Source organism: Chinchilla lanigera, unplaced genomic scaffold (genome assembly GCF_000276665.1).
Source record: "Chinchilla lanigera isolate Chin_1 unplaced genomic scaffold, ChiLan1.0 scaffold00015, whole genome shotgun sequence".
Classification (NCBI taxonomy): domain Eukaryota; kingdom Metazoa; phylum Chordata; class Mammalia; order Rodentia; family Chinchillidae; genus Chinchilla; species Chinchilla lanigera.
Window position 1 is genome coordinate 20,460,144 of NW_004955416.1, and position 20,839 is coordinate 20,480,982.

The 20,839-nt window shown below is 44.4% G+C and overlaps 1 protein-coding gene across 1 annotated transcript in view; it reads left to right on the top strand.

Moving 5' to 3' along the window:
* The window catches only part of Slco3a1 (solute carrier organic anion transporter family, member 3A1), a gene marked incomplete at its 5' end in the record, with an annotated part of 296,905 nt that overhangs the window by 273,204 nt on the left and 2,862 nt on the right, over positions 1–20,839 (top strand). The window contains 2 exon segments of the mRNA XM_005381597.2: positions 2,499–2,563; positions 14,554–14,796. Coding sequence (XP_005381654.1) covers positions 2,499–2,563; positions 14,554–14,796 — 308 coding nt within the window.

Consider the following 20,839-nt stretch of genomic DNA (forward strand, 5'->3'; position numbering starts at 1 on the left):
AAAAAAAAAAAAAAAAAAAGAGTATGTAAATAGAAGCACACTCACAAGAACAGTACTCAGAAAGTCCAAAAGCAGGGACAACAGCCGATACTTACTGGGCCCCTCCAGGCACCAGCTCTGGACTCCTGTTTTCAATTATTGTATTTATACCTTTGATACTAGCCCCCCTTTATAGGTGGAGAAGAAGCCTAAAAGAGTGATAAAGAAGTATTTTCAAGATCACTCAGCAAGTTGAGAAGCTAAGCCCGCATCCCTGGTCTTATCTGACACTTGCAATAATACTCAGACTGGGCCCATCATTTCTTCATACCTAAGATCTGAGGAGAATGATTTTTCTGTGGGCACCAGTTTCCCAACAGGATATGAAGACAGATCTCAGTACCTTGTTCTCTTTGTTCCTAGTGATGTGATAGCCAAAAGGAAATCAAATTCCAAATGATAAATATTCTGGCTCATTATACCAGCATGTTTTCTTGATAAGGAAAATTTGCCTTTATTATATGTCCTTCAAGGTAAACCCTCAAAGGAATGTGTTAAAAACTGCAGCCATGGACCTGATACTCACAGGGAGGAACCTGGATTTTGTGATAGGTGTATTCTAAAGAGTACTTACTAGGTGGGGCATCATCAGCCAGAGAATCAGGTTCACCTCTCAGTGAAAGCTATGACAAGGTGCCTACACTATGCTCTCTGTAATTAAAAAGTAATATGTACTTCTCCACAAATAACACATTTTTAGCTTTTCCTAAAAGTCTTAGAAAGAGAAGCAAAGATTATAAAAACCACTGGCTTACTCTCTTCTAGGCTGCTATAACAAAATGCCATAGACTTGTAGCTTTTGAACAATGAAAATTTATTTCTCACAGTTCTGGAGACTAGGAAATCCAAGGCAGGGCAAAGATAGATGAACTAACAAGGTCCTGATTAATGTTCATAGATGCAAATTCTCACCATACCCCCACATGGTAAAAGGGACAAAGGGTTTTTCTGGGGCATCTTTTATAAGGGCACTAATCTTATTCTTGAGGGTTCCACCCTCAGGACCTCATCACCTCCTAAAGGCCCCACTATCACCAGGAGGGGTAGATTTGAAGGTATGAGTTCTGGGAGGACACACTCAGTCTGTAGCACACATGCAGTTTGTTGATTAACAGTCACTTTTAACCTGTCATACCCCGAAGCCACAGACATCCACACCTGAGGCTCAGACCAAGTGGTTGGTCACTGGATAGAGGCCCCTGGAATTGTTTAATACATCATTCAGGCCTCCAAGCCCCTAGACAGGCTCCACACCCTGTGTATTGGATACCCTGATGGTTCCTAGCTTCGTTCCTAACCTTTATTTCCTCCAGAACCGATTGCTGGGCCCTCCTTGCATCGTGTAAGCCTCTCATGTTTCAGCCACATTGAAATATTCCTGGGTGTGTGTTAAGGCTCAGTCACACTGGAGTGGCTATGCCTCCTTGAGGCCCTCGAGAGGCATGGTCACGTGCTTCCTCTCCTTCTGCCAGAGGGGTCTCGATGGGGACAGATAAGGGGAAGGTTTCTGCCAGTGACTCTAAAGATGACGTGAGGTACAAGGACATGTGGTCAGATATGTCTCCCTTCACATTTCTTCACCACCAACCCATAGGTAGGACTGCCCTGGTTTGTAGGTGGGAGGTATCTGTCTGACCTCACCTGTTCCTGCATTCACTCGGCACAGGCCATGAGCCAGACACAGAGCGGGTTGAGGTCACATAGGACAAGATGCAGAGTCCTTGGCCTCCAGGTGAGAAGGTGAGCACTGAGTACACCAGTTACGGGTTGGTGAGGCATTGTAGATTGTGTTACCGGCTGTGCACCCATCTATCTAGAACCACTCACCATTCCACTGTGTCTCTGCATCATAAACAGTGTTACACTCTGCGAATGTTGTGGCAGATGGAGAAAAAGATCCTTCGAAGGGAGGGATCTAGGCAAACCTAGGCCTGTAAAACCGAATCAGTTGCAAAGAAAGAAGCATCACTTTATGAAGATATCTTTCCAAGTGAAAAGGGTCCAATACCTGATATTTCCCAAATGGCCATCAAGGTGTCAAAACATGCCAGCGTGGGGAATTTCACAAATGACATAACCATGCTGTTCATGGTCCCAGCAGGGGTGCAGACATAAGGAACAATTCCCTGTGATGCTGTTTTCCACATGCGTGCGTCCCACCCATGCAAGATGCTACCTCTCTCAACAAAAGCAAACTGTGTATGCTTTGTGACCAAATTGGTCTTCAGTCCTTTCTAAGATGAGCTCCAGTTATTAAAAAACACTGTTAAATTCCTAAACTTAGCTTGGCACTGCAGTTGCTGTCATTTTTTAGAATTTAGGCAGGGAAACATAAAAACACAAAAACTCTGAGTAATTTCATAAAGAACGGCTCTGATGGACAGCAGAGAATGACTCTGCTCCTTAATTGAAGTAGAGTGATGAGGCTCTTTTTCTTTTTTCTTTATCTCTTTATGTAGGACAGTCAGCCCTGAACTCAAGTCTTACGCCCTAGGAGTTCTTTTCCTCCTCCTCCGTTTGTTGGGTACGTATAGTCTCTTTATTCCCTCTAACAAATTGGTGCTTATTACCAGGTAAGTGAATGGGAGTGAAATTGTTCCATTTCCTGGGTCTTTTTTCTATGATGTTTATTATCAAACTTAAACAAGAGAAACTTTAAGTTTGAAACTTTTGATCCCAGTTTAGAACTGAACTCAGGGACTGCCTGGCTATCACAGTTACTTGTCACGGATCAGATCTCTTGTCTTCCTGCCTCCCTGAATTCGCATAGGCATAAGGCAGCAAAGCAATGGTGCCAAGGGGAAAAATTGATGGTGCAATTTGGCATCGTGATTAAGCAACCCAGGGGCAACTTGTGAAATGCTTCTTTTATGCGGCTGCCAGCTGGGAGGGAGAGGCATTCTCGTAACACCTTACAAATGCATCCTTTAAAGTTTTCCAAACGGATTACATTTATTTACCTTGGGGTTTGTGGCATGGCGAAAATATGCCCTTCATGCTGAAGAGCCCACATTCTGAGGCTTGGTATGGATAGAAGGAATACAGTCTAAGCCTCCCACACACACTTTTGGCAGTACTGAGGGCTGAACTCAGGGCCTTTGCACTGAGCTACAACCTCAGCCCTTTCTTATTTTGAGATAGGGTCTCACTAACTCACCCAGGTTGTAATAGTACTTGCAATCCTCCTACCTCAGCCTCCCAAATGCTGGTGTTATGGGCATGCATTTAGCTGTCCCTTATTTTTAAAATGAACAAATGGGCAGGAAGAGCCCATGATTCACCCAGGATCCTGGGCATTGGCTGGAGTTAAGCTGGAATGGCCAGCCAAAGGATCTGGCTCTCAGCACTACCCTCTCTTCTCTTGTTACACCAGTATTTTGTCCCATTGTTGAGGCTAAGGTCCAGGTATGTATGTTTTTCAATTTTACTCTAATTATTAACACTAGTTAACAATTCTATTCTAATACTAGTTGTACAAATGGGAATTGAAAGTAGAAAAGGGAAGTAGCCATGTCCTACATATCCAGGGTAAACAAACATCCTCATTCCATGTGGACAATCCTGAATGAGCACAGAGACCTAGCTATAAAAATGTACATGAAAATGTTTGTAACAAAGGAAACATAGCAACAACCCTAATTGCCAACAGCATGGAATTAGTTAAATGCATTGTAGTCTACAATCCCAGTGAGTTCATGTGCCCCGTTAAAATTCTTAGGAAAAATTACTGATAGACTTGGAAACGGCACATGTCATGTGGATGGGGGAAAAGGAATTGTAGGATCTCTACGGAAATGTGTGAGGCATATGTAAATATGGAAAAATATATATTCTAAATTTCTTTAAATTTTTTAATATATATCTTACTTTGATAAGGTTAATTCCTTATGTAATTGACATATGGGAGAAGAGAAAATTCACTCTTAAATCCATTAATAAGGTAAAGGCCTCCCTGGGGAATGGTGACACATGGCGTAATGCTCCTTGTCACCTCCCTTGCTGTCTGTAGCAATGACCCATTGCTGTGATCATTTCTGCCATGCTGCAGCAAAGCCTCAAGTCCTCCACCATTATTGATCTGTATGTGTCGGAACCCACATGGAAACTTAAATGGCACCTTGGTCTTATTTTTTGCCCCCCGTGGAAAACAGAAATGCTGTAGGTTGATGTCCTAGATAAAGCAAGTGCAGCATTCATTCATATGAAAACATTTGGGCTTTTATAAGCAGCTAGTAGCTTGCAGAGGTCTTCCACCACAGTTACTATACTGGCTTTTCTCTTATTAAAGCATGCAGGCATCATCAGGGCTGGGTCTCAGCGGCTGAATGGCTGGATAGATGGGTAGATGAGATCAACCAGTTAGGAACCCTTTCATGTACACAGTCATTCAACAAACTAACATCTATTGAGCACCTACTATATTCTAAGTCACCCAGGTAAGTGATATCAGCCTTGCCTTGGAGTCCCCCCAAGAGCTGGCAAGGAAAGTGGAAACACAGTCCCCCAATCTGTGGAGTTGTGGAGGTCCCTGTACCTCTAAAATGCCATAGATGTTAAGGACTCAACAAGTCAGTCAAGAAAAAAAATTATCCTTCAGAGCAATTTTGATAGGTTGCATTTTTCATTTTGTGCTATTTCTGAAAGTTAATGAAAATTACAGGACAATGGAAGGAAAAACTAGATATGATGAGATTTGTATTCTGGGATACAGTTAAGATCATCATGTGCTTCTTGAAAGCAATCTATTTGTACGTCTGCCCCAGGTATAATCAACCAGGCATTATCTAAAGCAGGGTTTTACAATTTCTGCAACTGTAACCCAGAGGAAGAGATAGTCTTGTATTATGGCCAAGTACACATATGCACATGCATAGGTATAGCTGAAACAAAAATTGTGTGAAAAATACCTTTAATATGTATGACACATTCTGCTATTTGCTCTTCTAGGGCACAGTGAAAAAAACTAGTGATGACCCACCGTATTGATCTTATTGCCCACTGAGGGTCACAAATCAGTTTGGAAACCCTGCTTTTAGAAGGATATGACAAAGTTTCATCTTTTAATTAAAAACAGCTTAGCAAAAAAAAAAGTCTTGGCGTATGGCCCAGCTTCATTTCTTGCAGCACCCAATAAGATTAACCACCATCAGTGTTAATGAAAGGCCAAGGAATAAATCAGATTCCATGACACTGCCAACCTTTGTGCTGGCCCCACATGGATAATGGGGGTACAATGGGGACATCACAATGGAGGGTGACAAGATCCATGATTCAGTCAGCACCAGCATCAGAGGAACATGTGAGAAGGCCACCTAACTACCTTGGGATGCAGGCAGTGGATTTGGAAATATCTGATGATGTCTACACTAAGACCTAGAGAATGCCCAAGAGTTGTTACAGATGATCAGAAGGAGAGAGAGTGCCTTACGCAGGGAGACTTACAAGAATAGGTTCTGGGGCTGAGCAAAGGCTGAGGTGGGTTTGATGGCTGCAGAAACACGTGGGGGCAGGTCGGCACCAGATGGGCTGCAGAAGGTGGTAAATTAGGAGCTTGAGGAGAAAGGGCTTCTGTCCTACTGAATTTGACCTTTACATCTATGGCAAATGGAAGCTGTTGCTGAGTTTACCAAGAGACTGAGAAGATCCATTGTGTGTTTTAGAAAGGGTTCTGTCTGTCCAGGAGCGAATGGGCAGGGGTGCTGGATGAGAAGCTGCTGGGCTAATACGCTACTGAGGGTGACTTGTGCTGCAGTGGGGCTGCTCAGGTGAAGAGCGGTAGTTGGAGTTGAAGAATATAGATAAGGAAGCCCCTCCTCTCTGAGGTTTAATTTTTGAATGCAAATACAGTCTGCCTTCTGTAGCTGCAGGTTCCACACCCCCCAGATTCACCATATTTTTTAAAATTGTATCTGTCCTGAACGCATACAGATTGTTCTTTTTTATTGTTAAGCAATACAGTAGCAATTGCTTCAGTAGCATTTACACTGTACTAGATATTACAGGTAATCTAGAGACAATTTAACTTGTATAGGAGAAGGATATAGGCTTTGTGCTAATACTGTACTATTTATATAAGGCACTTGAGCAGCTATGGATTCATGTATTGTTGGAGGTCCTGGAACCAATCCCCTTAAATACGAAAGAATAGCTGTATAAGGATCCAGGATAACTGGGATAGCGCATCCATATTCCTGGATCATGGGCTTGGATCGTACAGTGAATGGGGGAATAACTGTTGAGATTTAAGAGATGAGCAGGTTGGGAGTGGCACAGACAAGTGCTGTTCAGTAGAACTTTCTGTGATGGAATGTTCTACAGCCATACCACATGTGCCCTGTGAGCACTTGAAACAAGGCTTATGTAAACTGAATATATTTAACTTGTATTGGTTTAAAGCAGTCTCACGCAGCCAATGCTGCTATACTGGACAGGCAGGATTTGGGAGTTGGAGGCAGGTTTTGATGTGCCATCTGGATGGGTCAGGGCAGGAGGAAGTAGGGACAGCAACTTGGCCAAGGGGAATGTAAGGAAAGAGGGCAGGCCCTAGAATTGAAAGCAACAGTGATCTCTCTTGTTGCTTTAGAGGCTGGTGGAAAGGAGCTGGTAGAAAAGGCAAGGCTTGCAGCAGCACTGATCAGTGGGCTGAGAGCTCTCTGGCAGCCCTAGAGAAGTGGGCACATGGATGGAGTATCCATACTAGGAGAGCAGAGCAAAGAAATTGAGGATGTTTGTTCTGGTGAGGCTCCAATAACTGAGCATGGTGCCTGGGTGGATGGGGAAGAGCTAAAGATAGGAAGAAGTGGAAAGGATAAAGAGATAAAGGGAGTATAAGAATTAGCTGTAGCCAAAGCTTTGATGTTTGGCTTTGAGATTGCAGAGCAGTTTGAAGAGATGACAAATTCCCCAGCTGTGGCATCTATGGACAAGTTCATGTCATCCAGGAGCTTGAATAGTGGAGGAGGCCACTGAGCAGGAGAAGGCTCAGTAAACTGGGAAAGAACTGAACAACCTAACCACAGAAGAATTCCTAGTATAAACAAGTCCCTCCCTTTTCATCTATTGCAAATGTCCTTGTGCCTTTCTGTCTGGGTTTTGAGCCAACCATTTGCTCCTGGGTCTGATCAGGAATCTTGCTCCTGCGGCCAGGTGTGGTGATGCAAACCTGCAATCCCAGTTACTAGGGAGGCAGGAGAGCCCAAGTTCAAGACTACCCACTGGCAATTTAGCAAGACTCTGTATGGGGGTGTAGGTTAGCAGTAGAGTACTTGTTTGCATGGGTGAGGCTCTGGGTTTTGTCCCCAGCTCTGCAAAATAAAAAATGGGAAGGAGGCAGACACACCTTGTTCTTGAGATATGCTACATGCCGCAGATGTCACATCAAATCAAGTTAATGAAAAACAAGCATTCACTGAGATCCTTCCATATCTCAGACACTACCTGGGTGCTGCAAAGGATGTGAAAATAAGCAGGAGCCAGCATTCTGCCTCCCAGGCTTCCAGGAAGAGATTGAAGCTGGTTGGGGAAGAATAGGGTTAGAAGTGTTAGAGGACCTTTAATTTCAAGGGAAAAGGTGTCACTCAGCTGAATAGGTGTCACTCAGCTGAATAGTTGTCACCTTGGAGCAAATGAGGGTTTTTAGATAGAAGAGTGGATAGACATTCAGACTTGTGATTTGGGCAACTCAGCCGGGAGCACGGTGGTTTGGCAGGATGCAGGATGATTAATCAAAAGCATCGAGGCACAAAGATGCAGAGCTGAGCCGGGCTAAGCAGTGGGTCTGAAAGGCCAAGAGCCCTGGGAGCCATGGAGCTGAGCCAATGCCATTGAACTACTGTCCCTCTCCCCGGCTGACTAGATGAAAGCACAAGAGAAGCTGCCCAGGCTCAGACAAAGCTGGGGTTGTGTCTGAGCTCCGTGACTGGGCCTCCAGGAAAGCCTTTAATAGCTAAGATAACAGCCACAATTTATAAGTGTCTGTGGGTAGGGAGAGGCTGAGCTCAGGCCAGAGTCCCCAAACACCCATTCCTGCTTTGTTCCCAGAGAAACCTGCAAGATAAAAAGTACTGGTTAGGGGCATGGTGGCACATACCTGTAATCCCAGCACTCGGGAGGCTGAGGCAGGAGGATCGTTGCAAGTTCAGGGCTACAAAGTGAGCTCAAGGCCAGCCTGAAATGCATAGTGAGACCCTGCCTCAAAAAAAAAAAAAAAAAAAAAAAAGTACTGGGCAGGTCAAAGTACATCTCCCTATGCAGGTGTCCTTCCTGAGTAGATGGTCTGAAGGTTTTGCCTTGATTTGTGAATTACTCTAAGAAAGTACATTTTAGAAACTCCTGATGGGTCTCATCAAACCTCTGTTGAGCTCCCACTGTGAGCACAGTCTTGAATAAAAAGAAGCTCATAGGCAAGTGGATAAATGAACACGTTCACTGATGCTTTGGAAGAGGGAAGCACAGAGTGCCCACACCCCGGGCAAGGTAGGAGGAAGCAGGAGACAATGTCAGGATGCAGAGAATACCCCTTCTGTTCACCTATGTACTTAATCAGCAAACATCTGTTCAGCACCAGTCTCTCACAGTGCCTCCTGTCGTACCTGCATCACCTAAGATCTGCTCCCCTTCCTGTGCTCAAGTAACAGCACTTATTAACCACAGACCTCTCTGCATATGGGCACAATAGGAAATTAAACCCAGTTCTGCCATCACTGTGTAGGTCAGTGATGGCAAACCTTTTAGAGTTTTCACCATTAGCAAACAGCTGACAGCGACACCCAGGTCAAAGTTTCGCCATCACTGTCTAAGGCGATCTTCGGCAGCCTATTGAAGCTCTGGGGCCTTTGTGACTTTAACAAGGGGCCCAGCAATGAAATGAGAACAGAGCAGCTGCTCCCCACTGCTCAGATTTAAGACAAGTGAATGTCAGGTGTCCCTGGAAGATGCTTGCTGATGTCAACAGGCTGGTGTTTCCTGGCATTGCCAAAGCAGAGAAACTCATTAATCTTTTCATGAGAATACACCTTTTGACATCACTCTCTAGCTGGTGCTGGACAGACCAGTCATCCACTGAGTTGAATAGGGATTCCATGGTGAATTCAAGTCTTGGCAGGTAAGCTATAGAGCAGTGGTCATCTTTTTAAATGTAAATGGCAGTTATTTCAGCTTCCATTTTGTCCCATAAAGGAATGTGGATTTATTTTTCTTACAAAAGCCTTTCAGCTCACCTTTTAAGTTTAGGCCAGAGAATATAAATAGGCCCTGCCTTTTCAACTATGGGAGTGAATTAAATACCAGAGATATAGGGCCCTGAGGTTTTTAATAGATTTCAGGAAAACAGAGACAATTTCTTTAAACAGTGCTACACTTTTTTCACTGAAATGTATATAGCTGCAATTGGAGCCAAAGTACAATAGGAAGTGAGATTGAATCCTTTTAATATTCTCTTTGATAGCAGGGAGACTCCAGGCACTGAGTCTGCACAAAGCCTTCTAACATAGGGTGTGCTCCCAGTACCCTTGTAATAGGGCCTTACTCATGTCTGCTCTGTCCACAAAATTGCTGCCCAGGAGACACACAAGGAAGAAAACGAAGAAAGAAAGCTGACTTTGCAAATGCCAGGGAGGATTCTTCCAGAACATAATTTCTAAGGAAACACTACACTATCATCGCCTCCCTTCTTAGGTAACCAAGAGTGTGACAGAGTGAAGATACTCAAAGCAAGAAGAGACACTAAAGTACACCTTACCTGCTTGGCCTTACTTCTGGAAGCCCCTGATTATCCTTCAAAGTGGACAGTTTCAGTTACTTTTCTCTTGTTGCTGAGACAAAATACCTGACACCCAGAATTAAGGAAGGAAAGATTTATTTAGCTCACAGTTTGTGGAGGTTTGAGTCCATACTCAGCTGGCTCCAAGGCAAAATGGCACATCGCAGAGAGCAACAGTTCATGGTGGCAGAAAAAGGGCAAAAGCAGCAAGAGCAAAAAGGGGGAGGAGCAGCAGCAGAGAGCAAGCCTCTTTCCCTCCCTCATATTACATGCAGGCTACCCACCCTAAGGTGGGGGTAGCACTCACACCCATAATCCCAGCACTGGACCATGAATCAATCAAAAACTCTAGAAGCCCGCCCCATGCCTATATGAGGCTTTGTGGGGACATCTAGATATAAACCATAACATGGACTCTTAAAATGTGAAAGATTCTTGCCAGTTGGGTTTAGTCACTAAATTTTAGCATGGAAAGTTTCCTGCCACAGAGTTGCACCTGTAGAGGTGACGATTTAAAAGAGGACAGATTTTCATTTGGCCAAAAGGGTTTAGGACAATGGACTGAGAGCTGGAAGGGAACCAGATTTGTTGAGAGCTCTCCACAAAGGCTATCTTACTTAATCATCATAGAAATTCTGCAAGAATGTATAATTGTGCCCATTTTATAAGCAATGAGACTGAGATTCAGTAAGGTTGTATTACTTGCCCAGGGTCTAGAATTTCCAAGAGGCAGGGTTGGAATCAGAACCTAGCATTGGTTGGCTCTGGTTCAAAAGTTCCTCTTTCCTGCATCAGCAGGCAATCTCTAGGTGTAAATTTCCTAGCTGCAAAGGGGGTGACAAGGACAACTGAGAACTCCTGTCTCTTCTTGCTGACAAGTATCTGCCAGTATTGTGAGAGGCTTCCTGCCAGATACCCAGAGAGCTTGTTTACAAAATAAGGCTCCAGCCTTCTCAATGTATTAACAGCCCTGAAGAAGGGCTACCGCTTCCCAAAGCTGAGAACTCCTGTATGCTCTGCTCCCTTCATGCTTCAAAGCCAGACTTCTACAAGCTTAGCAGAAAGGTAAATAGAATGTTCTCTGCAGCCCTGGAAATCTGTGATAAGAGCTGTAAAATCTGGCCCAGTCAACAAACTTTGAATTAGAATAAAGTGGAATTATGAGGTTTGAGTTTTGACCTATCAAGTCTGGAACAAATAATATTCCCATTCTCAGTCTCTTTATATGTAAAATAAAGGAGGGCAAGGCATTTGTGGAGAGGATTCATACTGGATGTAGAACACACTGTACAGCACAGGGGTGGCGCTAGCTAATCGCCTAATTATTACATGACTGTGGCATAGAAGCTTCCCATTGGAGACTTCTCTGGGGAATTAGCTTTTGCAGGGACTGGTTGGGCTTGCATTTAGTCCAACCAAGTGATAAACATGCAATCATGAGTGGCTGGGTGTGAAAATTAGTCAGAAGCATGGGAATCCCTTCAGTGACTAATCAGGTGAGGTGAAAAATGTGTCTCATTAGAGGCCTCAGAAAACCAGAGGCCTCTAATGAGACACATCCAGTCAGACCCTCATCTTTAGCATTCTCCACACACTTGGAATTTAGGGCCTGATAGATAGCCAGAGTTCTCCTTCGGGAAAGAATTGTAAGTCAATAAAAAGGAGAAAATGAATGTGGCAGAAAAGAAAACCAATACTTTATTCAGAAACATAAAAGGAATCTCATAAAGATTATACTTCAGGTTTTCAACCTAGAGTTTATTCTAAAATGTCACCCTAAATCCCCTGGATAATGTGAATAAGTTAGCAAAAGACATGGCTACAACGAAGGGTGATGCCCCTGCGGAACACTTATATGCCTCCTTTGTGTGGTATTTTAGTTAACCTTGACAAAGCAAGTGGTATTAGCTACATGTTGAAGAAACTGAGGCACTGAATGAACAAGGGACTTATCCTGGAGTTTTAGGGGCCTTGAGTTAAAAATTCTTTCATCTCCACTTCAAATTCTTTCCAAAATATTAAGTATGGCATGAAAGATGTTGATGGGCACTTAGCATTATAATTTCTAACTACAGTACATGAAGGCTTTTCTGGCTCTTTCTGGAGCCTTGTCTTCTGGAAGTGTAGCTTAACAATAGGGTATAATTGATGTCTTTAGCATATAGAGGTCTACTCTAAAGGCAACTGAATATTATAAAAATTCTCACTCAGTACAGGTATATAAGGGGTAGATTTTGGCATTTTAGGAGGTTATTTTGCCTCAAATAGATATCAACAAATGGCTCCTTAATATTCCAAATTCTCCCTTGATGTGCTTAAACCTTGGCACACCTGCACGTGCCTAATAATCCACACATGGCAGAGTACAGGGCACTCAACTCTCAATTCTTTCCAATGGCAGAGATTTCACCAGAGTGTCCTCTACAGTCCTAGCTCCACAGGGCCCAGTGCTGGATCACTGGTGATATAGAGGAAATAATATGTAACTCCCAGCCTGTCAGATGTCAGATATACTGAGTTTGTGTTCTCCAGAATCAAAGAATGAATTCTAACAAATAACGTAAGTGAAGAGTAACATGTATTGAGAGAGAGCGCGTTCCTGAGAGATAAGAGGGGACCCAAAAGTGGGATGCCAATGAGCCCTCTTCTCAAATTTTATAGATCAAAATCATGAGGCGGGGACAACATGAGTCAAAACTATGATCAATAAGATTATAAGTATAGCCGTCAGGTAATATTGATCCAGTGGGGAAGTGGGTCACATAGCAAGCACACATGGAAAGAGCAAGGGTCTTCTTTAGGAAGGGGTGGATCAGGGAGTTTTGGTCACACATGGGATGATTGATGTCTACCTAAGCTTTATTGGACCAGGTGACATCAGTTATTCTCTGGGAGAGGCCTGGCCTCCCACAGATGCGCATCCAGTCACAGCTGTAATGTGTTCACATTCTCTGCACTGACTCCCTTGAGGGCCTACCCCTGTCTGACTGCCTATAGTATTTCTACCTACCTGTAATACCTCTGCCTTGGCTGTCTATAATACTAGGACAAAGGGAATCCAGAGGAAGAGGAGGAAAGAGCATTAGTGAACTAATCCCAACAAAATAAAGCTTAGCAAAATAGGAAGGTAAATGGAGTTGCCTCATCCCATTGTGCCTCAGGGGCAAGCCAGATTAGTCCCATTATCCACAGGACTTATCTGTAATTTACACTGGCCCCACTTCCTTGTTTCTTTACCTAAATGCAATGTGCCTTAGTTTCTATTATGCAGTTGCCATGGCAGTTCCTCCACTTGGCTCTTTTTCCACAAAATGAAGAGAGGCATTGGTTGGGAGGCAGGAAGAAAACACAGGGTCTCGGGGAAGGCCTCCAACTCCCGAGCAGCCTCCGGACCCCAGGGAATATGGCACAAGAGTTTCCATTCTGCAAGGCCTGAGCCAGAAAGAGGGAGCAGCTTGTGTGGGATTTTGAGCTTAGAGTTTATTTACAAAATCAAGCTGCTTGGGAAGGTAAATGAGGTTTACAATCAAAAGTAATCTCAGGGGGTTTCTCTTGGAGGTAACAAGTGATGGAGCTAAAGAGTTTGAAGGACGAGTGCTAAGGCACCTGGACCAGGGAGTCAGGGCTCAGCCAGCCTCATTAGCACTGGGTAGATGCATTTTTCTGGGCTAAGCATCTGCATCTCAATAAATCCTCAGAGGCACCTGCCTTAATACAAAATCAAATCAGACAATCTGGAGCTGGCCCTGGTAGGGGTGCGGTAGCCACAGGGTCTCAGAGTTGTCCCTACCTGGTGGCCACAACCATGTCTCACTCCTAAGGTCTCACACTAAAGCTGATTGACAACATAGTCTGGTCTCTGGGGGGAAACAGTGTTTCTCTGGAATAATTTGTATTAATGACTCATTTTTTCCCATAGTACAGATGAGAATCTCCTCACCCCCCAGCCAGCCACAATCCCAGGGGAGTGTTTTATAGATGACTGAGCTGTACTCCAAACACTCATGTTTTGTTGGTCTGGGATGATTCTAAAGTGCAGCTGGACTGGCAACCCTTGTAGACAAACACAGAGAGCAATGTGGAGCTGAGTTAATGACGGGGAGCAGCACTCATCTACATCTGATGACTAGGTGTAGTTGTCTGAAATGCTCTGTTGTGAAAGTTTTAAAGCTGATTCGCAGTTCTAGGTAGAAAGTAGTCTCACCAGGGTAATTTCCAGGGGAAGGGAAGTTGCCGCTGTGTACCCACGTGTGTCTCCTTTGAAACTATGTGTGTCCATGTACACACGGTATAATGTCCCTTCTGGTCCCTCCACCCAGAAGCATACCTGGCCCCAGGAGCCCAGGCAAGAGAATGAAGCTGCTTCTCAGACTCTGCATTGATAATAGCAGCTAGCACTCAGTGTTTACTGTATACCAGCCACAGTACACACCATTTTAAGTACTTTTCATGTATTAATTTAGTCTTCATGGTGCTCTCATAAGAACTGTATTCATATTCTCATTTTGGATAAGGAGAAAGAGGCGCAGAGGGCTTATAACTGGTCCAGGCAGTAAGGGGCAGAGCTGGGATTTGAACTCACTCCATTTGGCTCTCCGGTGTGCTTTTGAACTGCAGAGGTATAGAGCCACCAGGTCCAATATGCCTTCCCAGTAGTCCTGTAAAGAGAGAAGATTCACACAGCCAGGAACAGGGGAGCCAGTCTAGGCTGAGAACCAGCCACCAGAGCCATGAACATTCTTTTCCTCTCACAGGCTTCATCCCCCCACCCCTCATCTTCGGGGCTGGCATCGACTCCACCTGTCTCTTCTGGAGCACGTTCTGTGGGGAGCAGGGCGCCTGCGCTCTCTACGACAACGTGATCTACAGATATCTGTATGTCAGCATCGCCATCGCGCTCAAATCCTTCGCCTTCATTCTCTACACCACCACGTGGCAGTGCCTGAGGAAGAACTATAAACGCTACATCAAAAACCACGAGGGCGGGCTGAGCACCAGTGAGTTCTTTGCCTCTACTTTGACCCTAGACAATCTGGGGAGGGACCCTGTGCCCGCACACCAGACATATAGGACAAAATTTATCTACAACCTGGAAGACCATGAGTGGTGTGAAAATATGGAATCCGTTTTATAGTGACGCAAGGAGGGCTGAACTCTGCGTTAGTGATCAAAGGGTCATTTTCTTAAAAAAAGAAAAGAAACAAAAAAAAAGGTTTCCCCAAAACATTCAACATACAGACACACGAGCGAGTGTGCGCATGCGCACATACACTCACACACGCGCATACAACTTTTGTCCTTTTGCTCAAAATCAGAGCCAGACATGAATCAGAATAAGGAAAGAATGGGATCATCCTGGAGGGCGCTCGCACTGCTGGGGCTCAGAGTTGGCTTTGAAGGCACCTCGTGGTCTTTGGGATGCCGACAGCTGCAAGCAACAGGCACTGCCAAATTCAGGGCACAGTGATGGCCAGCTTGGAGGATGGACATTTCTGGATATACACACACACGCAAAATAGAAACACTGCAAGAAACAAAAGTCTAATAAAAACACAAGGTCAAATTGAAAACATTGCCAGACTCAGCACTAGTGACACTCCCCCGTGCCACCCTCTCCCTCCACCTGTGGGTGGGGAGGCACATGAGTTGAAGGGGCAAATGCCCTGCTCCTCTAACTTTTGCAATATAGGTCACTGTGTAGATGACTCACCCAGTTTGCATGTGGTTGAAGGCCCTAGAGTTCTCTCAGCGATGCTAATGGGTGATCCTGGCTGGAGTCCGTAATTGATACCTGTCACCAGCGCCATTTCCATGTTCAAGACTGGAGGCCCAAGGGGGAGACGGGTGGGGAACCAGCACTTCCCCTTCCCCTGGCAGCACCTTGCAGTGGCAAAAGCCACCCCCCCCAGCCCTACAGAGTGACCTCAGGAAGCTGTGGACCTCACCTGGCTATGACTGACCTGCTCAGAGCCTGTGAGACCCAAGTCCAAGTCATTTGCTTACATTTGCCAAACATTTTGCCATTTTTTCAAAATACAATGCGTATGAATTTCAAACCGTTGTATGTATAATCCTCTCATTCCTATTTTTAACTACTACTAAAATCTGTGTTAACCCTGAAGTCACTAACACAGTTCTATAGACCGGATTTATTATGCTTTTACTTTTCTCCCTTTTTTAAGGCACCAAAAATATAATGTGATCCAAGGGATGCAATTAATCTATTGTAATTTTTTTTATCATTTTATCCTCATTTGGATATTCTGCAATAACAATATACAGTGTGTTACAAGAAGAAGAAAAAATGCTTCACAAAGAGAGTGTATATGCAGCCTGCCTTTAAAACAATCACATTTGAAACAACAGGGGATAATGTGATGAATTGCAAATTTGCCTTCTGGCTTTATTCCCCATGATTCAGTGATCACTGTCATGGGAAGCCCTTTTATATTCACGCTTCACATTCCAGGAGGCGTTCTCTTCTGCCTGTGGAGGAGATGTGCTTAGATGTGGGTTTGTGTGTATGGGTGCAATGCTTCTGGGGACCAGAAAGAAAGAAAGTGCAGTTCCCTAGCGCAAGCTGTTGAGCAGGCTGTGATAATGAATAGACTCGCAAGCTCCAAGGAGCAATCACATTCCAGTGCTTGAAAATGTCAATAATGGTTCCAGGGTCAACCTTGAACTAAGAGGGCTTTGTGTGTGTTTTGAAAGTGGCTGAACCTCAGAGTGACCCTGTAATTATTTAAGACAAAAATCCTGTCTGAAACCAGCACACTGAACCTCTCTGGCCATTTCCATAAGGGGGCAGAGAATAAGTGAGTACACAAACACATACACACACGGCAAGGGGTGCTGTGCAATTGCACTTTGGCCTCCTTTTTTGACGCCACGAGCCTGGGTGTGGGAAAGACTACCAAGGTTGGCTGGTTTGCTTTTCACTGCAATTTGCCCGGAGGGTGACATAAGAATCAAGGAAGAAAAAGCAGGGAAGAACGGTGTGTGCCAAACTTTTAACAAACACTGTGAATGAGAAGGTCTGAGTGACGGCTCACAGCTACAGAAAACATCGAGCAAAGATGGTTGAGTTGAGGTACAGGGCCACCATGATCAGGCAGGTTGTACCTCAACAGACCTTTCATCTACCGGTGTTAGTTGCCCTTATTCACTACCATGGCAGGCTTCTGAGTACCTCAACTAGTAAAAGAGAGGGACAGTTCTCTAATCAGTTCATAAAATATGGATACCTTGTCATTCCTAAGGCTTTGATCATATTCTATACAGGTTTTGGTTTGGTCTGTTTTGAAAACGCACTGCCAGTAAGTTACTACGCTCTCCTGTACCACTGCGTACAACTCCAAACTCAATACACAGGTGCAGAGGCCCTAGGACCTAGTGTTTATTTTATGGCACTATTTGCTTTTATTAAAAAAGATTTTTTATCACTTGGCATCTTGGATTTTTTTTTCCCTAAAATTTTAGGATGAATAAGAAAAGGTGTTAGGATGACAAAGGAAAACAACCCTAAGGGTTCCATTTTATCAACAATTCAATATAAATTCCCCTATGGCAAGATGGTTTTCATGTGTGTTATGTCACCTTCTCAAATTTTCATTTCTCTCATAGTACAGATTAGGAAACGCAGTGTAATTTTTATTTACCCTGTGCTGTAAAGAACCATTGTACCTCCATGACTCCATCCAGCCCTTTGGTTATCCATTTGATCTGAGTGGTATTTGAGTGAAAGCTCTCCCAGAGATTTAACAGAATGCAAAACTGGAAGGGGTGGAATAAACCTAGAAAGTGAATGCTGGAGTTCTGGTGCTCTTCCTCCAACTCCTCCACCATTTTGGTGGGACCAGCCCCAGGATAGACAAAAAGGTCTGTTGTAACTCCTAGATAGAGACCAAGAGAATTTTCTGGGTTTTTTCCTACCAACATTACTTCCCTATCTGAAGTAAACACATTTTGTAATGGTTTCTCTCCAAGGGACAGGATCTCCTGTCTCCTTCAGTTGAGGTTATGTACTGTAGAAAGACCTGTAGCTTTCTCTTCGTTCTGCCTCTGCTGAGGAAGGCTATGAGGCCCTAGGCTACCTGTGGACACCATCATGATCGCAGCATGCTGGCTTCCCTCACAGCTTATGAAGAAGCAAGAGAATCCTCTTCTCAGAGCTCTTCTCAGGAGTTTGCTGGTAGCGCTCAACAGACAAAATAACAAAAGGAAGCCAGGAGTTTCTAAGGAATTGTTTGACAGTGTTGCTAATGTCTTCCAAATAGGAAGGAATGCTTCTCTGTGTAAAAGTTACTTGTCTTCCTCCACCACCCCTTAGTGTTGATTTTTAAAGTTTGGTTAAGTAGCATCCGCTCATCCAGATCCTGGTTCTACCTTCTTACATCTGATAATGGGCAAAAGCTTCCCCTCACACACAGCAAGGTTTCCTGGTCCTTCCTTTGGAAAACTGGCCCATGTAAACATTCCACACAAGTGCAGGCACCCACCCAGACCACACTGCTCTTGAGGAATTTTCTTAGTAAAAAGATCCTGCTGTTGTTGCCCTTGGATTATCTCCCGTGCCTTCCAGGGGAGGCCCTTCACTGAGGAACACATAAAATAGACGTATCTGTGTGGACTTACAGAGAAACCTCTGAGGAATAGTTGCTGGATGCCTGGGGCTTGTCCCACTACTGGCTGTCTTGCTGCATGCTGCTTCTGGTCCCTCAAAGTGGTTTCTTCCTATCCAGCTAGGCCTGTGATTGCTTCTAAGCACCATACAGGAATCCTGGAAACACCAGCACTAAGCAACAAAGGTCAAAGTATAGACACAACACATACTGCCAAGACCAGAGGGACAAGGCCAGGAAAAGCTGCTGTTTCTAGTTGCTGTATTCTTTTGCTAGTGTTTTGTTTCAGAAGAAGAGAAACCCAGGCAAGTAGTATTTTAGCCCAGCAGATGATCTTACCTGATTTTAGAGAACCACCTACCTGGCCAAAGGCCAGGGAAAAGTTGCGAAGAATGGTGCCATGATTATGCCTCAGGGCTCCTGCCACTGCCCTCTCATTGGGGTCCCCCTCCTATGATCTGTTTCCCTTTCTTTACCCCTTAGGTTAGAATCCAAATCAGATACCCAAAAGGCACCAACTTTTCTAAGACAGGATGTTAGTAAAGCTAAATTGGGCTTAGGAAATTCATTTGGAGTCCAAATATCACCTTTTCCTTTTTTCTACCCTCCATTCATAACACACCCCATCTAGCCTAAGTCAAACCAAACTCCACCTCTCAGAGCAACTCCCCGCTCAATGACAGCCAGTGGTCCCCAGGCCCCTAGGATGATGATTACTCAAGCAGACCACAAGAGTCTCCCTGGTAGCACATGCAGTGGCGGGGGGTGGAGGGGGCACATTTTGTTTAGATGCCTCTTCTGGAGATTGTGGCCAACAAAACAGAAAGGACTGAGCCTGACTCCACACAGCTGACCAGCCTCCTCTCCTCACAGTGTGTAAGAAATCTTGGAAGCCCAGGGTGCTCAGCCAGCGTGGCAGGGACAATATGGGCTGAAAACCCTACAGGGGGAAATTCAGAAAAATAAAGATGGCCCTGTACCTCGGGAATGTGTGACTGCTTCCGAGTCAAGGACAAAATGGAACTTGTCCTTTTCAGAGACCATCACATGGTAACATGATTATTCTTGTTGCAAGGTTGATTTCATTTGAGGGTATATATTGTACATGCCTGGTGCATTTTTACCATGTACTTATTCATTCGTTCCTTTACTTAAGATGTGGAAGCTTCCACAAAAGTGGGAAAGCGTGCTCTCCTCTCCAAAAGCTCACAGTTCAATGTGTTGGATACAAAGGCAGTGAGAATGTTAAGAGCTTGGGTCTGTCCAGAATGAGGGCTTATTCCCACTGATGGCAAGAATCAGGAAGACTTTGGGAAGAGGGTAGTCTAGAAAGTAAAACATGGTGGATCTCTGCTTTAGGGAGGAGAAAGGAGGAAGTACAGAGAGGCACCCCATTTTTGTAAGGGACCAGGAAAGTATAGTAAATCAGCTCTAGACAATGGGTAAACAAATGAGTGGGCTCTACTGCAGTAAAGCCTGTTTATAATGAAGCAACTAGAAAGAGGGCAGTGATGTACTGATTTCCACTCTAGGCTGAGGCCTGCAGCAGCATAGCAGGTTTGGGGGGCATTAGCTGCTCAATAAAGGCAGGGCAGATCCCAGGACCTAAAACTCTGCCATAGCATTGAATGAGCCATGTGTCCCAAGGGTCCTCGAGGAGGTGTCCATCAAGCCTAACCTTTTTTACCATGAGAATCTAATTCAGATATTCACTCATTTCTGAAAAGCAGGTAAGTACCTCTTTGTTGTCTGAGTTTATAAATGAAGGGAACCTTCTTTCTCTCTGGTGTGCTGTAGAGAATTTGAACTATACAGCCTACAGTGCTTTCCAACTCAGCAGTTCAACCAGAGTAATCACTCTTTTTTCTTAAATGATGGAAGCAGATACCGGAGGGACATGTAGAAAATGAAGAGTGAATCCAAACACTGGAATAGAATTTCTAACCTGTTCCCTCCTCCCGGCCAACACAAAACAGTGGCATGCTAAAGCTAACAGTCTGCCAGGCAGAATAATCCATAAGCCTAATAATAGCTAGCCATAGCAGTTGCTTAATATTTATCACACACTTACTTTGCACTAGCTGCTGAGCTGAGCTTGTTACATGTATTAGTTCATTTAATCTCAACAATAACCGTATGAAGTAGGAACTTACCAGCTTCATCTTACAAGGGAAGGAAATGAGATTTGGAAGGCTTTCAGAATTGGCTCAAGGTCACAGCAGAGCTGGGATTGCAACCCAAGTGTGTGAATACAAAGCCCGTGTCCTTAACCACTTTGGTGTTCTCTCCCTACCAGGCAAGATATGATGGACCCTTCCCTACTTGTAGGGAGGGACTCCTCATCAGAAAGTCTCTGCCCCAAATGGACTAGAGGCCCCACACTCTCATGTGCCTCCTTATGTAATGGGCAGGACACTGT